Source organism: Poecile atricapillus, chromosome 1 (assembly GCF_030490865.1).
Source record: "Poecile atricapillus isolate bPoeAtr1 chromosome 1, bPoeAtr1.hap1, whole genome shotgun sequence".
Classification (NCBI taxonomy): Eukaryota; Metazoa; Chordata; class Aves; order Passeriformes; family Paridae; genus Poecile; species Poecile atricapillus.
Window position 1 is genome coordinate 61,226,956 of NC_081249.1, and position 25,223 is coordinate 61,252,178.

Here is a 25,223-nt window from a genome sequence, read left to right on the forward strand (position 1 = left end):
GGGCTGGGCAAAGCGAACCCTCCCTCCCTCCCTCCTTCCTTCCCGGCGGGCGCGGCGTCATCCGGGAGCGCCGCAGGGGCGGGAGCAGCGGAGCGGAGCGGAGCGGGACGGGGAGGGCGGCCGGGCTGCCCCCGCAGCCGGTCTCGCCATGGCCCGCCAGCTGATCGGCCCCGCGCTGCCGCCCGGCTTCCCGCGCCGCGCCGAGGCCGAGCCGGGCGAGGACTTCAGCCAGGGTGAGAGCACGGGGACGCGGCGGCGGTGGGACAGCGGGGCTCTGCGGCCCTGCTGCCACAGCGCGGGATGCTCCGTGGCTGGGAGAGCGGGGCTCCGGTGTGTCACAGCGCAGGGTGTGCACCGATAGTGCGGCACCTGTATGGAGCTACGCTTCCCGGGAGGGTTACTGCAGAGACTTTTTCAGAAGGAAAAAAAAAAGAAAAAAAAATCGCCACATGCAATGGAATGCTACAGATATGAAACGCTCTAGAACTCGATTTAGAAAAATTGCGCTTTGAGTCGCTTACTTTTGCCCGCTCGAGTGTGGCGTGTGCTTTGAAGCCTGTGCTCTTCAGCAGCTCCAAGTGTGAAATTGGCGGGTAGAAACGGAGGAGGCTTGGCCTGTGCAGCGTGCTTTCCTCTGCCAAGCCAAACCACTTCATCAGCTGTGGCTTTCCATGCAGTGTACCTCGGGATGTGGAGCAGACTGCCCGCCAGCAGGGCTGTGCTGCCTCGCCTGCCAGGGTCTCTCATGCTGAGAGCCTTCACATCAGAAGTGGGATCCCACCGAGACCAGCTAGCTGCCAGGCTGGCTCTTCTGCACTAGACCTCAGTTCCCCCACTAAAGTTCTTGAACGTTCTCTGTCAGTAATATCTCTGGAAGCAGTACTTCGAGTGTTTACACTCCTTTTCTTTAAAATATGTTCAAGGCATATACATATATGTACGTATATTCGGTTTCTAGCAGTCACTGACCATTTGGTTACTCCAAAGAAAGCTTTTCTGGCTCCTTTCTGACGAGAAAGGTTTGTTGTGTTTGTCTGCTCTCTAATTTTTTAATCCAGAAGAGGGAGCACTAGCAAGAGGGACAGAGCTGCTGCATTAGCTGACACCATGGCAACATCAAGCTCTGGGTGCAGATCTTGGCTTTGTGCGGAAGCCTTGACTACACGAGCTGGTGCCATTCCTGGCCGTATCTGTGTTAGTGGCTTACTTTTCGTCAACACACTGATGCATGCTGCAAGTATCTGTATCGTGTATGAGCAAAGCAAATCAAACTTATCCTTAGGCCATGGGTTTGTGACACTGAGTGTTTCAGCAGTGTCTAGTCTAGGTTACTCAGCTGAGTTTGTCCCCTCTTTGTCCCAGTGGAAATCAGTTCCATGGTATTACAGTTGTACTGGCGACTGATCCAAGATCTGCTTGGAAATTTCTGTGTGAAGTGGGTGAAAGAGTTTATTCGGCTTTGAAAACAAACAAACAAAAACCTCAAACTCCAGCTACTGGCAGGTTGTTTGTTTTTATAATTTTCACAAACTTCTCCTGACTTTGACTTACAGCAGCTAAGTGTCCCTGCTCACCTCTTGAGGGAGACTGCTGCAGTGCAAAGGAAGAAAGGAGAGCAAGTACTTTGGCATAACATGCTTTGCTGTACAGAACTACAGCTCCATCTGGAGCCCTGCACCTGGAGTGACAGAAATCACATGGTGGGGCTGCCACCAGCACCTTCTGTGCTGCAACACTTGCTGGCTCTTGAGTCAAATGGGCCTAGAATTTGTTCTGTAACAATTTCCCTTGTGTTTTCTAACTATTTTAAGAGATGCTTCACCTTCTAAAGCTGAACAGCTTTTCCAATGATTTTCCTGTTGTAATAGTCTCACTGATATTTGAGCTTCTCATTGAAACTTTTCTTGAAAAGCACTTGTCTTTTTAGTCTACTTTCATAGTTTCTGTCTCCCAACAGCAACAGAGTAGGACTTTGAGCAGCCTGTGGCAGGGAAGACTCTCAGGCACAATAGATCGCTCTCAGACACGAGAAATAGGAGAGTGATTATGTATAATTATGATTAGATTTATTGCTAATATATTCCTTCTGGAGGCAATCCACCTGTGAGCTGTCTGCAGAGCCTTATGAGGCTAGTTGGCCCAGTTTCCAGCAGTATTTTGTTCTCTTGTGCAGGCAGATGTGTGCCACAGTCAGTAGCAAATATCTCAGCCCCCTTGAGCCCCAATCCCACCCCCCCTCTGGATACGAGCATCCAAACACGTTCTCCTGCAATACCCACTGGTGTTCTTACCATAGGACAAACCCCATTGCCCATGGACTACCTCTGGTGTCAGAGAAGTGTTGCTGGTAATACTTCTGTGACCCTTAATCAGGAACAGGATGGAAGCAAATGGTAGCCAGACAGACCCGAAAGCTCATCCCTGGTAAATGCTTTACCTTCTTCAGCGTGTCCAACCCATGGGAAGCACTCATTTCCTGATTCTTCATTTCATGACAGTGCTTTGAAGCTGGACTAACTGTGCTCCTGCTGGAAGAATCATACTTCCTTTGGCCATTTGTCCCTGCCTCTGGGCTGTCCTTGTACCAGCGGGAGAGATGTGCTAGGGAAAGGCTAAAAATAAGCAGAGACGCAGAAGGGAGTTTTGTCTGTTTCAGCATTGAGGCCACATTTGCTACAATATGCATGCATGTGTTGATCTGCCACTATGCTGGAGCTAAAAGGCCTTTTTTGTCCTTGAGAGCTTCCCAATATGTCTCTGATGGTGTGGTAGATTGCTTAGAATCCTCAAATACAGCAGAAATAACCCTAGCAAAACAAAACAAAAAGTAGCTTTTAATTTGGTTCCTGAATTGAATTGACTTAATTTTCAGGCAGATAGCCACCAGAGCCAGCTCATTAGTAGGATGGTCACTTCTACTAACTGTGAAACATTCACTTGAGTCTCACTTGGTCCTGTTTCTCTCCTCACTATCCCCAAAATTTTCTTCTCATACTTTTTTATTGTACTATTTTATTTTATTGTTGTATTTTCCATTGCCCTGCTCTGGATTGTTCCAAGCTCTGGTTACTTCATCACTTTCCTGTTGCTCTGCCATTGCTACCTCCATTTATTCTCCTCACCTCATTAGGTTTAGTTTCCTCACTCTTTGAGCTCTCCTCTGTTCCTCCTTTCATCTGTATTTTTCCACTTTTCTGTGGCTTCTGGGGAATTTCACAGACTTCTGATTAGATCTTTGCTTCCCTCCTCACCCTTTTCTTTCTTTGCTCCCAGAATTTATGCTTAGTAATTTCCATTCCTGCCTTTCTGCTCTTTCTTGTGGCTCCCAAAACCATCCTGATCCATAGCTGTATTTTTGCCTGTGCTGATTGTTAGTCTCAGTGCCATGGTCATATTAATTTTTAATCTCAAGTCTCTTTCCCCTCCATTTCTTTTCACCATGTCCAATGACTTTTTCTTCCTCAGGCTTTAAATGCCATTTTCCCTTCATTAGTCACTCTCTGTCTTTATTTGATTTCTGGTTGTCCTGCTTAGGCTGCAGTTCCATGAACAAATGGTTCTTTCAGGGGAGTGCTGTGGTTTGCCGTGTTATTTTTATGCCTTTTAAGTTCCTTGATCCAGCTTATTGCACAGCCCATGCAAACCATTTTGCCAACATAACAGAGAGGAATTGGGATAAAAATATGTGTTATCCCTGGTGTTGAACAACATGCCAGTGGGACCAGACTCCTTCCTTAAGTCGTTTTGGTTTTACTAGTTCTGTGCAGCTCACAAAGCTACTCCTAATTTCTCTCTTCCTCTCTATTTTCAGAGTCATCAAATTATATCTGAGTTTGTTCCTTCCACTCCAAGTCTTTTCTTTTGCATTTAGAGCAAGTGAAGTCTGCTTGCGTGATGTCAGGGCACCAAGTGGGTGGAGAAAGCAGTTGTGCAGGTTTTGTCTGGGTTTTAAGTGCTTTTATTCAAGTGGTGCTTTTTGTACCAAAAGAGGACACTTCTTGATAGTAGATTTTATTCCTGCTAATCGTTCATCTGTTTCTTTCCTTTCATCTTGAACTTATTTCACCTTTATAGGCTAAGGTGTTATGTTTGGGGTTTTTTGGAGTGAGAGAAGTGGTTTGTTGATTGTTTTTTTTTCCTTCCTAGTGCTGAAATGGATTTGTATGTCCCAGTTGAAGTCTTTTCCATTAAAACAGGAAACAAAGAAGTGGCAGATCTGCCTGGATGCTTTGTAACTAGTGGACTGTCCTTGTGTCTTGCGCTGAAGATAATTAAAAGCTTTGTGATTTCTGCCTAGCCTTTGTCAGCTAACAATGGAACCATCAGGTTGTATTTTGTACTATCAAAAAGTTGTAGTTCTTCAGCTGGAGATCTAATTTCCTGGTACTATTTATCTTTTCGTCTGACCCTTGGCTATTCATAAAGGGAACAATGTCTTTTCCTCACCAGAGCACCTCTCTGTCCTGCAAGTCTTGTACTCAGTGCTTGAGGTATTAAGAAGAGGAGTGGTGTCTGTGTCTCAGGCTGCTAAATCACCAGTAGAATCAAATCTCCATTACATGGGAACATGGGCTGTTTGTACTGTGCTTGTGTAAATAGGGGCCTTGCCCTGGAGTGGGAAGGCCCCTTACCTTGAGACTGGTTTTTGCTTGCTCCAGCTGACTCCTTGTTGATTGAGCCTGTGAAGGTAACTGTGTTAAGAGTCTTATTTGGGGGGCATTTGCTGTTAGTATCAATGGCTAAGCTGCTTCTGGACCCACTGCACATGGTACTATAGCCAAATAAATCTATAAAAAGCAGTGTCTGCTAGTGAGCACAGTGCCAGCTCAGGCCTGTTAGCAGTGTTAGTGTCTGAATTTTAATTTTGCTGAGATATTACCCCAGAGGGTGAAGGTTTGAGTGGAGCATGAGAGCTCCATCCAATACCCTGGCCTTCTGACAGCAACAATTCTTTGGATACGTTCTCTGAATGCCTAAGTCATCCCTTTTTCAGCAGGGTACTTAAATCTGTCCCTGCTGTTCACATTTAGTTGAACAGAGAATAACCTTAATCATTAAACCATTCCTAAAGCAGGCTGGGAATTAATTTAATACTTTATGGTTACAAATGCTCCCATTGAAGAATTTATGGTCTCCCACGCTGTGTATGTGCAGATGATGTGTTTCTTTACTAGTAAGCTTCAAATGCTTTATTAAAGATGGTAGTTTCTTTTAAGTATACTGGTTTATGCCACATCCATTGTATATTAGTTGTTATATAAGACAGGGGTTTCTAGTCCTGTTCCAGAACACGCTTATATAGTAATGTCCTAAGTCAAAACAGTTCAGAGTAGGTTGTTGATGGAAAAAAGGTACTGAAAGAAGTAACTTCTAGAAGTCTGTTTAGATATCTTCTAAATGCTAGAGAAAGCAGTGATTGAATAAGCTTAATTCCAAGTAAATATGTTTTGGAAATGCCGTCATGGATCATACTTATTTGAAACATTTAGCAGGTATCCTTATTAAACCTGGTCTAGTAGAAGGTTCCCTGTCCATGGCAGGGAGATTGGAACTAGACAGTCTTTAAGGTCCCTTCCAGTCAAAACCATTCTGTGATTTTATGATCCCACATAACTCTGGATGTTCAGTTGCAGGACCAGCACTGCCTCCAGACTACAAAAGCAGCTGTAGCTCAGAAACTCCTGACAGTGATGACGACTCAGAATCTCTTCCTCTACCCAGAGACACAAACAGAGATTCTGAAGAGGAGACAGAAGGAGATCCAGCACCCAAGTGAGTATGGTTTTGGATTATTTTTGTATTCTCGACTTGTATGGCAAATGTAATGTGTCTAACTTACGAAAAAGGGACATTACATTACAAAGTTGTGTAAAAAAAGGTGAACTCTCTACCTGTGTAAAACTTCTGATTACATGTTCTTCATGGCCAAGAATGTTCATCTGACATGTTTGACACCCTATGGTGGAATTAAATTATTTGGGGCAGTCAGATCTCTGCATTAATATGTTTTATTTTAGTTCTGCAAATTTGCATGTTTTTGCTAGGGACAGACCACTTACCATGTAGATAACTATTTGGTACTTGGGTTTTGCCCTGGTTTTGGAATACTAGCTCTCTTTGAGAGGCTGTAAGACCTGTTTATGGACATGAATTTAGGCATTCAGTTAAGTCAGTTTTAATGAAAAAAACCTGAATTGTTTAACAAGTAACAGGAGTCTGCAGATACTCTCATTCGTTGGGTTGATTACTCACAATTGCTGTGACAATTGTGTTAAGAATTTGTGTGTGTTTGCTCTAAGGCTTGTATAAGAGACTTGAAGGCCATTATGCCATCTTAATGAGTGCTAGAGTAATTATTATTCAATTTTTTTCTTGTTTTCTTAGTCAATAGTTTTTCAGCTAATTAGAATTGAACAAGAAAAATACTACTCAAAATGCAGATAGTGTATAAAAATGGAGAAAGAAGTGTACTGAATTTTAAATTAATTTGTGACTAGAAAATGGTATTTCAACATTATACTAAACTTCTTTCTACAGCAAAAGCATTCTTAATGTTGTTTTCTAATTTTTTTCTTTTTTTAAATGTCAGAACATTTTTGAAGTGAATCTTATACTCTCAATTTTTTAATTGCTTCAAATAATTTTGGATCCTTTTGCACCGTTTCCTTGGTAACAGCAGGATATTTAGTACAGAAGACCCTATGAAATAATTTTATGTGATTCTTTTCCTTTTTAAAATGTAGATAATTGCTATGCATGTCAAGGTAATTATTAAGTGAAATCTGTATTTGCAGGAAGCCAAAAAGAATTCATGAAGATGACGATGATGATGGCTTTTTTGGGCCAGCTCTTCCTCCTGGATTTAAAAAACAGGATGATTCTCCAGAGAGGTAATTAAAATGGAATTATATTCAGATTCTTTTCCTTAAAACACAATTATTTTAGATTAAATATTTTGTGTCACTATTACAGAACATTTCAGTTGTGCACTTGAGATTCAGATGATTAGAGGTAATGCTTTTCCATGTTCTGAGAACAAGAACAGCATTCCCTTGAAACAGAGCACACAGCCCTCCTAGACCAGGTTGGAAGGAGAGTAAAAGAACTAATGTAAATTTTCTAAGATGTATTTTGAATGTCAAATTTCCTCCATTTCTTTTGATAGGCCACAGATCAGTGGATAAAAACAAATTACAGGTACAAGGACCCATAGTTCTCTACTCCATTCTGGTCTGTGAGGGACTGGGGCAGTTACCTTGTGCGTGGTGCAATATCATGTCCTTTGCTAATGCATCAAGGATTGTTGTTTACATGTCTCTAGATACAAAACTACTCTGAACACTCTAGGTTTCTAGAAAAGAGGCTGTTAGGTCTACACAAATAAGCATTATTTATGGTCTCTGTCATGAAGCTTTGAAGAATTTGATTGCTTACAGTTATAAAATACTTCCCCCAAAATATTACATGGATTTTCTGTACAGAACTGAAATATGTCTCACAGCCTTTTAGTCTTTACATCAATCTGTGCACTTCGTTCTATAATTTGAAATTATAATTCATAGTGGAATTGGTGTTTCCAAAGGGATACTTGCTAATGAGAAGTACAGCGGTCCCTTGATCACTTTTATCTACCTCAGAGTAATAGGGAGTTGGTGGATAAAATAATACTTGCCTGTCAGGTATGAGTTTTCAGTTCCAGGAAAGTGACTCAATTTACTGTTGAGCTGTGTGTGTAATATACCATCTCAAATGAAATTTCAAAGTTTTTTTTTTTTTAGTTTGCATAAATTTTTATGATGCTTGGCAGCATGAAGTTTATGTAACTAAGCAAGAATTTATGTAACTAAGGTTATTTGGAAGTATCTTTCTCATGTACATTTGGTTACACTTTGCTGTAATCAAAAAACTCTTTTGTAGCTGTGGGTATCATGCTCAATGGGATCATTTGGTGCTTTGATGGTCCCACAAATAGCAATTTTTTTTTCTTTTTCTTGTGTTCTGTATGCACAAAGTATTATTTTAATTATAAAATTCAGAAGGTAGGTAAAAATAATGTATTCTCTATTAAAAAAAACCAAATGCTTGTAACTTCTAATATCAGCAGCGATAGCCTTCTTGCTTTCTTGATTTTTGACATGAATACTTGTGGTAAAGTGGAAGAGGAGGGGGCCATTCAATCAAGAGTTGGACTTGATGATCCTTGTGGGTCCCTTCTAACTCAGAACGTTCTGTGACACAGAAGAGGAGTCTGTGACAGGCAGGAGTCTCCTCTGTGTCTGTGGTAGATTAAAGCAGTAGAAGGCACTTGGCACTCGCTCTATTGTTTTTTCCTGCCTCACCATACAATTGCTCCTAGCACGCACTGAGAAAGCAGATTGAGGAGAGCTGTTTTGCACCCAGCCTGGTTCCCTGAATAGGTGGGCACGGTGCGATGTGTGGGAAGAGCCTTGTCTGTCTTCCACCCCCGCACACCTGGGAGTCTGGGAGGCGTGTGAGCTGTGCAGGGCACAGACACCGTGCTGCTGTCTGCCTGCTGCATTGCCCTTAAGCCTTGAGCAGATTGCCAGCTGCCAACTGAGCCATGAATAATTGAAACAAATGCAGGTCGTTTGTTTCGGTGTATGGACAGGCTGTTTATCAGTTCTGTGTGACATACTCGTTCTTTTATAAAGCTTTTATTCTCTTACATCTTTTCCAGACTTGTGAAAGCAACACGGTCATGATTAGGGGCAGCTCGTGTGGCAATCTGCAGCTTGTTGAAAATGGTTTGAATCATTCCAGCATAAAATATATATGTGAAAAGATTTCCTTCAGTTTTGAAGATTATATTACTGTTTATCAATGTTAGAAGTGCAGCACTCATAAATATTTCTGAAGTGTTCACACGTCAAGGTAAAGAGTGAAGGTGATCATAAAAAATTTTATGTTATAGATCAGAAGAATGCTGAAACACCTATCTTGAAATTGGCACTAGCAATGACTTCCAAGTCCAACGGCAGGAGAATGTTCTTTGCCATATATGAAATGCAGTAGTCCCTAAATTAAAACTTAGTCCCTAAGTTTGGGGGATATTTTTGAACATGTATAGGTACTGAAGTTGCCTGTAACAGTAAAATGTGTTTACCAGTTATTTATTAGTAGTTAGTATATTATTAGAGTAAATATATTATCAGAGTTAAAATACTGTTAGTATTTAGATTCAATTCACCTGTTCAGAGACCCTTTGGACAGCCAGGAAACTGTTAGGGATCATGTCACCTGTGTACTGCTGAGGAATAACTGAAGAGATGTTCATGTGGGGGAGAAAAAAAGCATAAGAAGTGGAAAGCATGGGAAGGATGAATATAAGGACTACTTTTCTAATTCCTAAAGAGCCTTTGAGCTCTAACAAAATCAAGACAAGAGCATTTGAGATTGGTTCTTTTTCACAGATACAGCCTACAACAGAGATATTCATATATATTTTAGTAGAGAGCTTTTTTTATAGTTTGGTTTATCTGTCTCTCCATGCAGAATAAAAATACTTGCGTGCTAAAATAAAAGATTTTTTTTTTGGCTGTATCTGTGTAAGCTTAAACTCTTTAAATTACATTAGGAATTTAAAACATGGTCTTAACAAGAAAGTAGTCAGGAAGGAAAGAAGGAAGATAAAACTGCAGCAGCTAGGTGGGGGTGGAACTTCAAAATTAACCCAGACTTCTTGCCTGCGTTTAAAATCTCACCAGTGCCCTTGTCCTGGCCTGAGCTCATATTTATTGCTCATGTATGTATATCTGTGGTTGGTTCTTCAGTGAGAATTTGTGTCTTTTATTTCCCCTCTTTAAACACTGACAATAGTATCACTAGAGCAGGTCTGTACTGATTAGATTACATGGGATTGAGTAAAGGCCATAATTAGCAAATTCAATTCAGGTGTTGTTACTTTTACTAACCTAAAGCTCTGCTGTTACCTTGGGAGGATAGAGGTGACAGGTGTTTGGGTTTTTAATTAGCTTTAAAGAATATTATGGTGGATTATTAAGGGGAACCCGCATTCAAAAGGCTTTCAATAGAGTAAGCACAGTTTCTTTGAGCGCAGTTTGCAGTATTCCTTTCACCACTGAAAAGAGATTCTCACCTTTTTGTGTTTGTGGAGACAACTGAGTTACATTGCTTGCAGAGCTGCTGCTTAAAAACAAATCATTGAAGTTACCTGGAATCACAAAACTTCTCTATTTCCAGCTCCAAGGTAAAATAAAATCAGCAGTTCACTGTTTCTGCTTACCGAAGGACAGTGAAACTGAGGTGCAAAACAAGAAGAATGAAATTGGGTTGGTTGGGTGAGAAAGAGTGTATATTTGTCTTACCACCTTCCATTGCTCTTGAATCTGGTGAAGGAAGCTAGGGGAGAAAAAAGTGGCTTTTCTTGACTAATGTTGTAGCTGTTTGTTTTTTTTGCATCAAAACTGTCTGTACAGGATCTGCTAGACAATGGAGACATTCAGTTATTTCTACAGTATGTGTTCACAGGGGCACACTTGGCATGGGGAGAAAGTCACACTTCTCATCAGTGTTTGATTTTTATTTTTGTATTGGTCTGCTACATTTTTTTCCCCTCAACTGAAAAATCAAGATTTTTTTTTTCTTTCTTTTTTTCCCTGCTGTCAAGGCCCATTATAGGTCCTGCATTACCACCTGGCTTTAGGAAAGCTTTAGAGGACACCAGGAATAGCAGATGTCTCATAGGACCGTCCGTTTCATCAGAATCCCGTCCCCAGGTTTGTGAAAAGAGAAACCTTTTGTTTTAGCACAAACTATCTGAAATGGTTAAAGAAGTTGCAGCCTGAAAGAGACTACCAGACATCTCAGGATGACAGTTTAATTTTGGACCAGAAAGTGTCTGGCATGTTTTAGCTAGAGTCAAATACTGGAGCATAAATAAGCCTTAAGAAAAAAAAAAAAAACAAAACAAAAACCAACAAACAAAACCCAAGAAGACTGGTCTGGTTTGTTGTGCTTTTGCTGTTTAATAGATGGTGCACTCACTGAACACAAGCAATCTTGACATCCTAAACTGCAGGTAGAAAACACATCTTCACCTCCTTAAAGATGTTTACTAGCAGCTACAGCCTTTAAATAAGTTTGTCCAAAAGAATACCATCAAGAATGGCATTACAGTTTCACTAAATTGTTCTTAAAAATTGCAGGATGATACCTGTAACTGGGAGTGAGGTGCAGGACCGTGACACTGACATACCTTTTTGGTTCATGTTTTCTGACTTTTCTGGTCATCTAGGTAAAAGCTAGATAGAAGTTCTGTAGTCTGCCATCCCTGGTTGCAAAACAATGCATATGCTACTAAAGAACATTCAGGAGCAAGATGTGGGGTAATATACAGCCATGGGGAAGATTTAATTCCCTAAACATGGGCTTCCAGTACTATTCTGAGGAATCCAAATTGCCTATGGAAGGGCCTGGGAGGTAGGGAGCAGCACCTCTTAAGCCAGGCAGGAGACCCTAGAACACCAAAAATCATGCTGGATACCAGTGCTTAAGCAAGTGAATCTTTCTCATGCTGTGATAAACTAAATATTAGTTCTTTGGGAGAATTGATGGTTATTCTGTGTATTTTTAAAATACTTACCTTTTCACATTTAACTCCTAGACACTATGGGAGATGCTAGACATGCTAGGAAGGAAGGATGCAAAGGCTGCTCTGAAACTTCACTTTCTTGGTTAGTAGCTGCAAAGCATATAATTCTCCAGCCTCCTACAGTGAGTGGTGTTGTAATTCATCATGCAGAAAGATTATCTGACATTTCTGAGGTACTCATCGTCTTATAACTCCAAATAACGATTAAGCAATTTATCATAGTGACAAATCTCTTGAGGCAGAGATGTCAAAACTGGTCTGCTTTTATATTTTGCAAACAAAAAAGTCTCTTTTCTCATAAATACATCTCCTAGCATCAGCTTTTTTACAGGTATTACAGAACTTACCATTTTTCCCTTCCTAATAATTACATTTTTATTACCTCTTCCTAATAATATTCTTTTTCTTATTTTTGAATATGAGTAATTTCTTGTTGACTTTTTTAAAAAATTATTTAATTATTTTGTATTCAAGTACGTCTTTAGAGGCATGCTGACTCTTCACTTTGCTTTAGTGAATCTAATGACTCACCACCTTGTGTATTCTCAAGTAATGCTTCGTGCTTCCTGGCTACACAGCCTTGTCATCCTACTCCCATTGCTTTATCACGCACAGTCAGACTGTAGCAAAATCTTTACACTTCTGTAGATATTGGGCACCTTAGCTTTGCTCCTGAGGCACTGTGGCATCAGCATTTTCTGTCTAATTTTGCTTCCATCCACACCTGTGCTCTTTGAACTTGGAGGGAGGCACCAGTGAGCTTTCTGTACAACCCCTGGCAAATAGGAAGATTTTTATTGACATCTAGTCTCTAACAAACTTATTTTTTTAGCCCTTCTCCAAAAAATTGCTTAGAATGCGATGTTAGAATCATTAAGCTGGAAAAGACTTCCAGGATCATTGAGTCCAACCTTTGACTCATCACCACCTTGTCTACTAGACTGTGGTACTAAGGGCCACACCCAGTCATTTTCTGAACACTTCCAGGAATGGTGACTCTACCACCTCCTTGGCAGCCTGTTCCAGTGCTTGATAACCCTTTCAGTGAAGAAGTTCTTCCTGAAGGGATCCATGAGGGATCTAAGAAGTGAATGACAGAGCCAAGGGATTAGTTGGAGATGCTGTACATGCAGGGGCATAGTACCATGCGTGCCACTGGTACCCTACCCTGCACTTTAATCTTCCTGGCATCGTTACAGAATCTGAGCTCGGGACAGTTCTTGCAGTGTGAAATTGTGATCCTTACTAGGGAAAGACATCCAAATATTGATAGTAATGGTAAAGCCCAAAATATGGAAGCTGTGTGCTTGTGTGTTCCAAATTTACCCACGGCCAGAGAAGCTGTGTGGCTGCGTGCAGAGCATTGCAGAGTAGCAGGGCTTTGTGTGCTGACACTGCCTTTACCAGCAGTCTTGCCTCAGACAAGAGATGCTGCTTTTGGCAAAATGGAGATGAGGTATCCATGTTCAAGTGCTAGAAAAGGTCTAATCTGGAGTTCTAATCCAGGTTTTTGTTGTCAGGGAGAGACGTTGCATTGGGTTTATATGCTCTTCTAAACAAAGTCATTCTAATTCTATAAAGCTAAAGTGTTTCTTGATGCTCTTGACACTATGTTTGAAGGGAATGTTTTGTTTTTGGAAGCTAACAGATAGTAGCGAGGACGAAGACAATTTTATAGGCCCAATGCCTGCGAAAGGACCAGTGGAATCTGATGTGGCTCAGGATTTTGAACGCAGAGCTCAGAGAATGAAAGAAAAGCTTACTTCAGCAGACAGCGTAAGTTGGATTTCTTAATTTCTAGCATTTTGTTTCTGGAGTGTATTTGTCTTTCTCTTCACCTGTTTCTTTGTAAACCTGGTTGCAGTTCCACTTGGGATGCCATGTGCGTGCAGGTGTTAACACAAAGGAAAAAAAGTCTGTGATTTCTGCTGGAAGCCAAGAGATTCATACAGTAATTTTTTATTATGCTTTTTTCACTCTTCCCTCCACCCCTACTTCTTTTGCAAAGGATGAGCCCAAACAAGTTGCCAGGGAATCATGGATGACAGAGCTTCCACCTGAGTTGAAAAGCTTTGGATTTGGCCCAAGAACATTCAAGAGACGAGCTGATGATAAATCAGGTGATAGATCTATTTGGACAGATACTCCAGCTGACAGAGAGAGAAAAGCCAAGGTGAACATTTATTTATTCATTCATATGCACTTGCAGGCAGTAGGTGTTACTGATGTCCTGTGAAAACAAAGTAAAGATGCTGTGGGATGTTCAGTGAAATTTTCTTTTGCAGATTTTTCTTCATTATCAAAATTTACTAATTCAGGCTTTACTAATAAAGGCAATGAAGTAACAATATTAAATATCATTGATACGCATTTATTTATCCTCCCTTTTTGCAGTAGTCAGATACTCTGTATCGGCTCATTGACTTTCCAATTAGCATGTCCAGTTTCTTCTATCAAGCTGAGCAGAAAGTACCTGATGGCTTCTATCATGGCATTTACCCTCCAGATTTAATTAAAGTAGATATAGATTTATTTGTTTTTTACTTCAGACATTCTGAATACTATAACATGTGATTTTCTTCTACTCATCAGGAAAGAGAAGAGACAAAAATGTCAAGCAGCAAGGATAATGAAGAAATGGTATTATCTGGAAGGGACAAGAGGCTTATTGAGCAGGTGACTTCATACAATGTAAGTGTAATCACAAAATACTTTATTTCCTTTAGTTCTTCACTTTTCTTCTGGTTCTCATTTCTAGTGCTGCTGGTTTCCATGGTGATGCCACTACAATTTTCCCTTTTAGTGCCCAAACCTACTGCTGTTTTAAGGCATTAGAACACTTGGCATTAATGCCAACAAGAGCAGGATTGTGTACTCTCCAAAGTGACAGAATTTGGGTCTGTGTATATTGCCTCAGTTTTAGATGGTGCTTCCCTTCAATCATCCTCATGTCAGGACATGGTTGTTGGGACTTTAGATCAAATATTACCTTGCTTCACCCAATTACTGACATCCCAAGAATAAAACAATAGTGCAGGTATAACTTTTAGGCCAACATATGCACTAACCTAAAAGAGGCCTGATGGGGTAAGCAGGTCACTGTATTAATTACCCTCTGTCATTAATTACATTAACTACTTACTACAGTAACTTCATTACATGTAGTTTTTTTTCAGTCTCTACAGGAGCAGATAATGTTCACAGACTGATGTTGATTACTAGAAATCTGAACTCCATGTCAAATTTCCTCTCACTTTTCTCTCTGTCAGCCCTGTCCCTCAGAGTGTGTAGACCACTGCCTGCCTTACAGCTCTTACTTCCTTGATGTATGGCCTGAACTCTTATGGAAAGCAGTCTTGTCTCTTGAGAGGACAATTAACTTGAGAATCACATCTTTGGCTTATTTTATGTGTTTATCTGGCACTTCTGGTAATTTATTTGTAGTTCATGAAATCATATGTTTCTCCCAACTTAAGAGACTTGCAAATCCAGAGCTATTAGCATTCTGTCTTAAGGTTCTTTAGTGTCTTTTTCTACTGTCACTATGAATATAGTAGAATAATTTTCATGTAAAACTATGGTTTTCTTCTCTGCCATTGCTGGAATAAAACATACGCAGGCCTTTGCTGTTTCTAAGATTCATGGAGTTGTCTCAAAGTTTAAGAACAATGTTTCTTGGGTTGTTTTGTTGCTTATTTTTTCTTTTAGTTAAATTGGCTCTTTTCTGATTTTCAGGTGGTTGTTGTGGGTATTTTTCTTTTAAAGTTTTTTCCTCTAGTCTTTCCTATTTCTTTCTCCACTGACATTTACCAAGGATACTTTGCTAGAACAGATTTCATTCTTTAAGTAGTTTCTCCTTTGGATGCTGATGCGACATACATTCTCTGGTGCAATTTTGTCAACTCTGATAGAGTTACATCATGAATAAATATTTTCTATTTTCCATGAGAATCTTTTCTTAACTCATGCATAAGCTATTATTTGCATGTGTGATGTAGTAAGTGTTTGAACAGGAAGTGAAGGGAAATCATGAGAAAACAGAGCTGCTCAACTTTCACACTTTCTGATGAGAGAGTTGGTTTAGATACACAAATGTACTGTACCTGAGTAAATGAGGGGCCTTATGGTCTTGTGAGAGCTAATACTGCTCCTGTGTGAAATCAGCAGTAGTTTTAGGTTGTGTTTGAGCTAGAGCAAGCTCTCTAAGAAATGCAGCTAAAGCCCTTGAGCTGGCAAAACACATGCGCCAGCTCAAACCCATGACTTCATCCTGTGGGCTTTCTACAGATGATTCAAAGTTAGGAGCACAAATTTAAAAACCCACCGTAGTGCATAAAAGATTAAAAGGGTGTCTAGCTTGTCCCTGCCCCTACCAGTGACCAAATCCAGGTGTTTAGGGAAAGTTTATAGGAAACTAGGCCTGTACTTAGAGATATTTCTTTTGACATGACGTCTTCATTCTGCCAATAATGTCAGAGCAACTTTTATATTTCTTCTGCGTTATGTATATAATTTATCTGCATTGTCTGCAGAGATTCAACAACATCATAGCTGTCTACAACATTATGGCCATCTACGTCAGTGAGTTATTAGTATTTTAGCCGAGAGAAGATTGCACACACTTTCTATTCCATGTATGCTAAATTTGTCATTCTATATCCAGTTACTAAGCTGTCTTCTTTTTCTGGAATTTTTAGCCTTCCTGACTTCAGTCTTTCCATTTGGATTTCCTGTATGTTGTTGTTGATATTTTTTAAGACTTTTCTTCCTCTTCCTCCTCATTTTTTCCAGGAGTCAAAGAGGTCAGAGTCTCTCATGGACATACACCAGAAAAAGCTGAAGAGCAAAGCATCTGAAGAAAAGAGCAAACCTCAGGAAAGAAGGCCATTTGACCGAGAGCAGGATCTCAAAGTCAATCGCTTTGATGAAGCACAAAAGAAAGCTCTTATAAGAAAATCCAGAGATCTGAACAGTAAATTTGAGCACAGTAAAGGCAACATGTTTTTATAAGATGAAAGCAATAAGCTTTTTTGAAGTGAAGTCAATTAAAATTTGAATACTTAATTTTTGTAAGTATTTTTCTGTAAATATTTGTATGCAAAATAAATATCTTGATGTTCAACTATTTTTCCTTGTCTGTAAATACCCTCTTAGATCTGTAAGTACCCTCTGTATTAAAACTAAACTCTTAAAGGAAAGTCCTGGTATAATAAACAAAAATATGAATTTGGTACTTTAAAACTTTGATACAATATTTTTTTCTTGTTAGCATAAAAAAAATAATTAAAATACGTGGGTTTTTAAGGAACTCTAGATTTAATCTTGCAAGGGGGTTGGTAGTTTTCCCTTTTCTCCTGCCATGCTTAAGATACTCTTTCTGAGCCTGACCTGAAGGCCATGAAAAAAACACCTTTATGTGCAGAACACTGCCTGACTGGAATTCCTGCTGGGGAGTATAAACTCAAATGGCAGCTTTTACATTTACCCGGTGATTTCATTTTGTGATTCTTTGTCTGTACAGAAATACAGGTTTATATGTATGCAGTATAGTTTCTGTACTATAGCAGAAAGAGCAGGAGTAGTAAAACCTCAAGGTTTTCAGTTAGTTGTGAAATGGTAGTATATGAGAAGAGAAAATCTAATTTGAGTTTCAATCTGTAGGGATTGTCATCAGAAATCCATCTTTTTTTAAGCACTTACAATGTGAAAATCAAAATAAGGCTTATTTTGTCCATTAATTTGCAGACCAGAACAGCTCTTCTGTAAGGAAGGAAATAAATCTGACATTTGAAAAAGTGTACATTCATGTTTAGATTTCTTTACCTCTTCTGTGGGTGAGCAGCAGAAGGGGTTGTTAAACCTTGCAGTGGGCTGCTCAGAGGGGTGGTGGAGTCGGCATCCCTGAAGGTGCTTAAGAAACTACTGGATGTGGCACTTGATGCTTTGGTCTACAAGGTGGTCATTGGTCAAAGGTTGGACTCAATGATTTAGAAGTCTTTTCCAACCTAAATGATTCTGTGTTAATTATTTAAAATTAGACCTGTGCTTTTGCCCTTTGTCTCCAATGTTTAAGATCTTTCTTAAGCAGTTACTGAAAATATCTATACATGGAAACAATTTTATATATGAGATGCTGGCAATTTGTTTGGAAGTATAAATACTGTGGGGTTTGCTTTAATTTGAAAAAAGTTCCTGTCATTTGGAAAAAGGCTACCCTCAGAAGTGGTGTCTGGGTTACTTCATGTTTAATAGAATGGTGACCTAACAAGCTCCAAAAATGAATAGTTAAAAACTTGGTGTTATTTTATTACATTTGTGTATGAGCTGGAGATACAGGCTTCATGTGCTGAGAAGTCTTGGAGAATTTCCAATATTGCAAATGAGTGCTTATGTGGAATGTATTTAGATACCTTTTTTTTTTTTTAATGGACAATTTATTTTGCCAGCTGAAAAATCTGCTTCCTTCAGGAGAGAGACTGATTTTGTATTGTCTTCACTTTTTATCAGTTTTGAGTTTCTGAGCCTTCTGTTTTGAGGTGAAAGGAGGGTTTAAATAGGGGCTATTTATTTTTCTTCTCCTAATACAGACTTCTATTGCCTCATGCTTTTTTAATTCAGCAAGGCCTCATTAAGATTCTACTTTCTGAGCTAATATACATTTCTTTATTGGAAAAGCAGTATTAGAAATGTCTGGGATTTTTTTAGGCAACTAAAGCGATGACAGGGTGAGCATAACATGACTAGCTAAATCTTCACAGCTGAGAAAAAATTACTTGATGAGCACATCATGCAGTCCTTGCTCATTCAAAGTCTGGAGCAAGGATGAGGGCTGCTTGTATAAACATTTTGTTGTTGTTGTTCTGTGCTGTTCTGATTTTTCTTCTTGGATCTGGTGGCCAGATCCAGTTGGCTTCCTGCTGTTTGCTCTCCTGCCCTGTCCAAGGCCATGATTGAGAGGAGGCTCTGCAGTGTTGCTCAAGAGGAGAGCTCTCATAACAGGGTTGCAGCAGCCCCTTTGCTGTTGTGCACTACTCTTCCATCTGTGGGACCCATTCAAATGTGCAAATTGTACTCTTCCATCTGTGGGACACGTGGTTCTAATTAATGAAGCCTTGGTGTGAGCTGGGAACTTGGTTTTGACTCTTTTTTCCCCACTCTGCGGCAGCTTCTTAGAGATTTGATGATATCAGTGTTATGAACTTGAGGTGGGAAAGTGGAATTGGGAGTTCAAGTTAAGCTTTTCATTACTTTGTGTAAATTGCATGAACTTCTGCACTGACTTAATACACAAACTCATCTCTTACTCATGCCAAGCCATTCCCTCAAAGAACAAACAGTAACTCAGTAAATTACAAGCTCTGTAAGCTTTTATGGGAAAAGATGAGACATCTTCTACAATTTGGACAAGTTGTAAAGTGTTTCTGCTGAAATGTTAGGAGGTGTTTTTTGCAGAATCTCATTTGAAAAACCAGAATCTATTTCACAGAGAATCTTCACCATAATTACTATGCAGTGTTTCTGGTAACCAGCTCCCAACACAGATTTAATGTCTGCTGTTGCTATTCTGCAGTGCCAGCCCATGTCACAGCATACTGACTCCAGGCATGTCAGGAAATCCTGTTTTGTAAAAAAAAAAAAAAGTCAGCGAGTTTTTCCTGGATGTGATAAGTCTACCAGCCTAGATTTTAGTGTGCTTGCCTTTGATTTGTGCTGGCATAGATGTCCTTTATCTATACTGGTGTTGAACATTCCTGGTCGAGAGAGAGGTCTCCCTTCTTCTGAAATGTTAACTAGGTATATAATTCATAGTATAGTCAATAAAAGGCAGGGTTTTGTAGTAGGCTTATGTTATGATAAATCGGGTGTTTAAAAGGAATTTTAAGGAACATTTTATGTTAATAAAAAAAAGAAAGGGAAGAGAACCGAAAAACAATTGTTGTTACCAAGGAACAATTAAAAGCAGAAAACTTACTAATCTTTTTGTATGTGTCTTCAGGACAAATATATTGAGCTACCATGCTGTCTGAGATGGAAAATTTGGTTAGAATATGATACAGTAGTACCTGGCTAAAATCTCTGTCTATGCTCTTCCAATGCGAACACCTATTTGTGATGTTATTTTTTGCTTTTCCTGTTGCAGAATGGATATTTGTGGATCCCCTGTGTGTGTTGGCTTTCCTGGGATGAACTGCATTTCCCAAATAATCAACAGCGATAGAAATGTCTTTTATTTAGGGCTTTGAAGACATCATATTGGTAGCACAATAATAGCATTGTAAAATTATCTTTCTTCTAGAAAGAAACATTGAGATGAAATATTGACATATTTCTGTCCAATAGGAAATGGGGTTTTCTACAAAATGCTCCTGAAGATTCTGAGAGTCCAGGACTAATTGAGCTTGGGGACTTGTCTTGTTTCTGAAACATAAATTTGTTGTTATTTCTGTCCAGCCAATTGCAAATCACATGTTGATTGAAGAGTCATATAGCATTAAAAATCAGAATCTGAAAACTTTCTGTGCATGCATCCTCAGTTCCTGCCACCCACCTTGTGTACAGTGCATATAGTTTCTAACTGCATAATTACCTAATTCTCAAATAAAAAATGTGCATGTGTTTTCTTGTCCTTATGAATTGTGTGCAGTGGTTTATATGCTGGGGGGGGAAAAAACCCAACAAGTTCTGCAGTGTCTTTCAGAAAATCTCTTCAGATTTTTCTCACATGCTCACAAAGATGGTTGAGGAACACAATTGCAGCTCCCTGTCGTGCACCTCTGAAATGCATCTTTCTGATGTTTCCAGCTCTGGCAGATGTATGGGAAGTGGTGGCCCACAACAGGACCTCACACAAATGTGGCCTTTCTGTTCTTTTCAAACATGACATGAAGGCTGCAGCATTACCCATGCAGAGCTGATTTTTTCAAAGCAGCCACTTCTGGGTCCTCACAAAGTGGTTGTCACTTGCAACAGCCACTGGCTCAGTTCATCTGTTCTCTTAAAATGGTCCTTAAACCTCTAATAAGTCCCACTGCTCTTTGAAATTACACTCATTTTGGATCAGCATGGAAATCAAGCCTTAGTTTTAAAAATAAGGTCTTTCTTTTATGGTAGGAATTTAAGGTCTCTCAGAGATAGCAGTACAAATTGTCACTTTAGCAGAAGCAGATGCAGTTGTGACTTCTTCCAAATAATTATTCCAAACATAAATATTAAAAAACAACTTGCATAAACAAAACTAGAGGAAGGAGAAAAAAATAAGTGGCTAACCCAGGCTCTCAGCTGCTTAACATTGCAACCACTTGCTTCATTTCACAGGGCTGCAGCCACTTGTCCTTGCACATGTGACACCTGGCCAGGAGTTTGAGAACTTGGGGCAAGTTACATCTTCTCTCTGTCCTGACTTGACTGTCTCTCTCAGAGAGCCTTGCTGGTACCTGGACATTCAAGCCACCAGCTCACAGCCCTGCTGCAGCTGCACCACTCAGCCCTCTTCTGCTGCTTGCCAACCAGTCCAGCATCACGTTGGCTGTGCTCACACACACCCACTCAGATCAGAAAGAACACTCTGGTTTAAAGCAGATAAAAATAGGTTTCAATGAGAATACAGAACAGATTGGAGTATTCAAGTGCAGGCAGGGCTCAGGCAAGCACACTGACCTGCTCTTTTTATACTTTTTTTCTTCCCACACTTGCTCCTTTCCAATCCACCTGAATTCCTTCCTTTTCCCACTTTTAATCCATCCCCAACATCCTGAACTAAGTCTTGTACATTCCCATGGCCCTCCCAAAACAAGTTGCAGACAATCCCAAAAATGTTTTTCCCACCACATCCCTCAGTGAGCCTTATACCCATCATCTTACTGTAAATACCTCTAGGTGTCTCTCCATGACCCACAAGAGGCTCATGAGTCTGCTCTGCAAGGCCTCACACACCACTGGCACTGAGGCCATGGAAGCCGAATGATCCTTTCCACTGCCTGGAGTTCCTTTTTTCTGTTCAGCTGCTTTGCACCTCTCCTGTCAGGGCAATGAAGGGTTGGTCTGACCTGGAGGGACATCTGAGCTGTGTGAAAGCAAGCAAGCCAAGCTCCTGCCGCTGCTTCCCAGGGCTGCACCACTCCCCATCTGATGCCTCACAGCACCAGGAGATGGTAAATTGAAGTGGTCGATTCCTATCAAGAGAGAAAAGGCACAATGGAAAATCAGCAAATTCAGGAAAAGGAGACCAGCTGGCTGCTGGTGTGGTACAAAGCCTGTAGCCAGGGGGAAGCTGTCTAGAATCCATAAAGGTGTTCCTGCTGTTTCCAAGGTAACTTCCATCTTCTGCCACCCAGGTGAGGCTCAGCCTTTATCATCATGTGAGCAGAATACAAATAACGGGTCTGATGTGGAAAACAAAGTGCACACAAAATGCCATGTGTTACCCCAGCTGCTCTGATAGTGGTTTCTCACCTTCCAGCCTTCCACATCAGCCTATTGAGGCAAGGTGGTAGGAACAAGAAATTCATCCACTGCAGCTGAACCTTCCTGACTCACTGCCAGATGGAAGTCATCTAATTCAAAATTATCATAGGTGGCTTTCCAGCTGGAGTTACAAGTCAAGAGCCCAAGAACATCATCAATGCACAGCTCTTTTGTGCCCATGCCACATGGATCTGACCTCTGCATGCTTATCTGAGAGGAGCCATGAGTTCTCCACCTCGCATTGGCACCAGCTAGGCCTGGCTGTTGCCTGAAAGGCCATCCTGGGATCATCTAGGGAAATGACGGAATGAGGGCTTCTCACACTTCATCTCTCTGGCATGAGAGAGCTGAGCTGCTGTCACTGAACCAAGTGGCACTTCTTGTATGGAGTCACACGGGTCAGGTGCTATTGACCTCTGCACCACCTGTGACAAAAGTCACTGGGTTTTAATTGCCTCTTCAAAACCAGCATGAGAGAGGAAAAGAGGAGTGAGAGTATGTGCCCACAGCCACATACTGAGTGCAATACTTTAACCCTTTGATGTCATCATTGTCCACAAAGGGAGTTTCCAAGAGCAGAGAAATCACTGAAGACTTTGTGTAGTTCTTCATGTCATTATTATGCTGTGCACTGGCAGGGAGCCCACACCAAAAATGCCAGCCTTCCACAGAGCCCTCCCAGGACATAATCCCAGGCTGTGGCCCTGCTGCTGCCCCTGGTCCAACATCTTCTCTCCAATGCCTTTTCAGAACAGAGACCTCAGTGGGGAGAGGGACACAAGTGTCAGGCTGAGCTGTTAGGGCAGAATCTAGCACCAAACCATCACCATGGTGCTGAGGGCTATGTAGGATAGTCTTGAGGAGGTATCCACTCAGTATTGATACTCTAGCTGGACAAGTGCATGGCCAGGAACCAGAAGGGGATTTGCAGTGATACTAAATTCAACCATTATCTGAAAAACTTGGCAGCAGGAAGCCCTCCTTTCCAGGTATTTGCTGCTTTCCTGGAAGCTGGCATTATCTACTCCAGGTGTCAGCTCTGATTCACCCACAAAACCCTGTGTCACAAAATGTCACATCAATGTGACTCTTTTAGAGTATTTCAGAGCACAAACCCCAGAACTGCCAATATTGAAGAGTTCCTAGCACTGTGTGTTAAAAAGCTCTGGTTTGGAATACGGAATTAAATTTGGGATTTTTTTTGTTTTTTTTTTTTTAACCAAATATACCCCCAACTACAAGCCTTTGACCCTTGCAGATCACAAAAGCTGAGAAGAAATGTGTTGGTGCCTAAGAAGCAGCCCCCCAAGACCTGCTCTGGCAATGCTGTACCCCAGGCAAGGAGGCTGGCTAAGGTCTGCTTCCCCATGCAGGAGCTGCAGCAATGCCAGGATGAGCGGATCTGTGGGCAGGGAACCTGTCCATGCCAGAAGATCAGACTTTTCCATCTGTGTGACTGACCTGACCAGGAGGAATCTTGTGTCATGCTCTCTTAAAGGACGAGGAGAGACCCACTTTGCCTTGTCAACTTCTGGGATGAAATGATGTATCACAACCAGCAACTGAGGCAACCAGTGACATTTTTGTCCCATACCTATTTGTCAAATCCTTCTCATCAGGGTCCTGAAAAATTGAGTGTGGAAGGAGCTGCGTGGTCACCTACCAGCTGGTGGTGATTTTCTCTAGTACTCAGAGATGGGCATAGCCCAACAAACTGATATCTCCTGGGACATGGACATGAGAGCTTGTAACCTCTCATCTAGGCTTAAGCGCACAGAAGAAGCAGGAATCTCAACCAATATCCAAATAGCAATAGCAAGTGAGATGATACAGGCAGCTGAGACATCATCCTATTTTGACTGCTGTACCCCCTCAATTAGCAATTGAGTAATCTTGGTTAAAAAGTCATATTAAAAACTCTTCACCAGGAGGAATTCTTGGCTTAGCAGCTAATATGAGACAGTGAAAATCTGCCAAATGCTTGGGAATTTGAAATGCTCTAGACACAACTTTGCAAAGGCAAGAGAAAGCTTCTTTCTCAGCCTGTCAAAAGATAAGTCTTCAGCTCTTCAAAAGCGTCAGCTGGGATGAAGTGCTTCCAACAGGCAACATTTCTTACAGTGTAGTTGTTCCATTTCTGATCTTCCAGCCCTGATTCTCAAAGAAAATCCTACAGTATCTTTGTGAGGTAAATCTGGGAACTGTATCTCATTACTTTCCTGAATACTAATGTTTAAGAATACATTACCTCCTCTCTGCACCTTTCCCAATTTTCAATCTCCCAGTGCTCTACATCATGCTACTATTATTCTACAAATTACCTGCACCTCTTTTCCCCCTAGGATATAACCACCAATATAGTCTTTATATTCCACAGGTGCTGTCAGATGTCTAGCTCAGACACAGGTTTAATTAAACCCAGAACAATTGTTCCCAAGATGCAGTTAGTTTGAAATTCACCTCATCTTTCCTGAGGAGTGTACACGCCCCAAAACTCATCTGCTCTCTTCAGAGATACTAGTTGGCTTCAGAAAAGCTATTACACCTACATAAAAATCTTTATCTTGAAACCTTTGGCTCTTACAATACTGGCATGCCAAAAGGCTTCACAGACTGCAAATAGGAGGGGCAGAATGTGACTGCGTCTGGTTTCTAAAAAATAGAGGTGTGACATTATGACATGCTTCACAGAAGAACTTAAATTCTGTTTCACAGGACACAGTGGGTTTTGAGCAGTAATTTAATATAGGTGCTTACTTTTGAATAGCAACAATGATCCACAGCTACCAACTCCTGCAAAGCTCAAACTCCACTCCTTCAGCCCCTACCTGGAAGAAACACCTCTGCACTCCTTCAAGAGGCTCCTCTCCATAAGGGAAGCAGCATTTGAGCTGCCTTTTCACAGAGCCTCAGTTTCCCATCTGTAGAATAAGAAAGGGGGACAGGCTCAGGCTTAGCCACTCCAGGCTGCCGTCTCCCCACTGCTTATCCATCGCTGCTTGAGTTTGCTCCTGGCTGTGGCCAGTCTCTCTCCAGACATGCCCCCAAGGGAAGTGCTGACAGCGTGGGAGTGAGTCGTGCAGAAGAGCAAGTAGCTCTAGGACCAGCAGGAATCCAGCCTGCAGGG

The 25,223-nt window shown here is 40.9% G+C and overlaps 1 protein-coding gene across 2 annotated transcripts; it reads left to right on the top strand.

Annotated features, from left to right (window-relative positions):
- Positions 1-40: 40 nt before the first annotated feature.
- GPALPP1 (GPALPP motifs containing 1) lies at positions 41-20,248 on the top strand. Of its 2 annotated transcripts, XR_009279549.1 has the most exons (9): positions 41-233; positions 5,628-5,772; positions 6,795-6,890; positions 10,649-10,757; positions 13,274-13,408; positions 13,641-13,805; positions 14,225-14,323; positions 16,424-16,701; positions 19,773-20,248. XR_009279549.1 is itself a non-coding variant. In XM_058857023.1 (8 exons), exons 1-8 carry the CDS (start codon positions 149-151, stop codon positions 16,640-16,642), a joined length of 1,053 nt encoding a protein of 350 aa, XP_058713006.1. In that variant the 5' UTR covers positions 41-148; the 3' UTR covers positions 16,643-20,248. The 2 variants fall into 2 exon arrangements, 1 of the variants encoding a protein (XP_058713006.1); XM_058857023.1 differs by having other exon boundaries at positions 16,424-20,248.
- The last annotated feature ends 4,975 nt before the right edge of the window (positions 20,249-25,223 follow it).

Excerpts from the sequence above, each read along its gene's own strand:
- GPALPP1 (XM_058857023.1), top strand. The coding sequence starts at position 149 with ATGGCCCGCCAGCTGATCGGCCCCGCGCTGCCGCCCGGCTTCCCGCGC. Across the intron at positions 234-5,627 it reads GGGCGAGGACTTCAGCCAGG|TTGCAGGACCAGCACTGCCT; the intron begins GTGAGAGCACGG and ends CTGGATGTTCAG. Across the intron at positions 13,409-13,640 it reads AGCTTACTTCAGCAGACAGC|GATGAGCCCAAACAAGTTGC; the intron begins GTAAGTTGGATT and ends TCTTTTGCAAAG.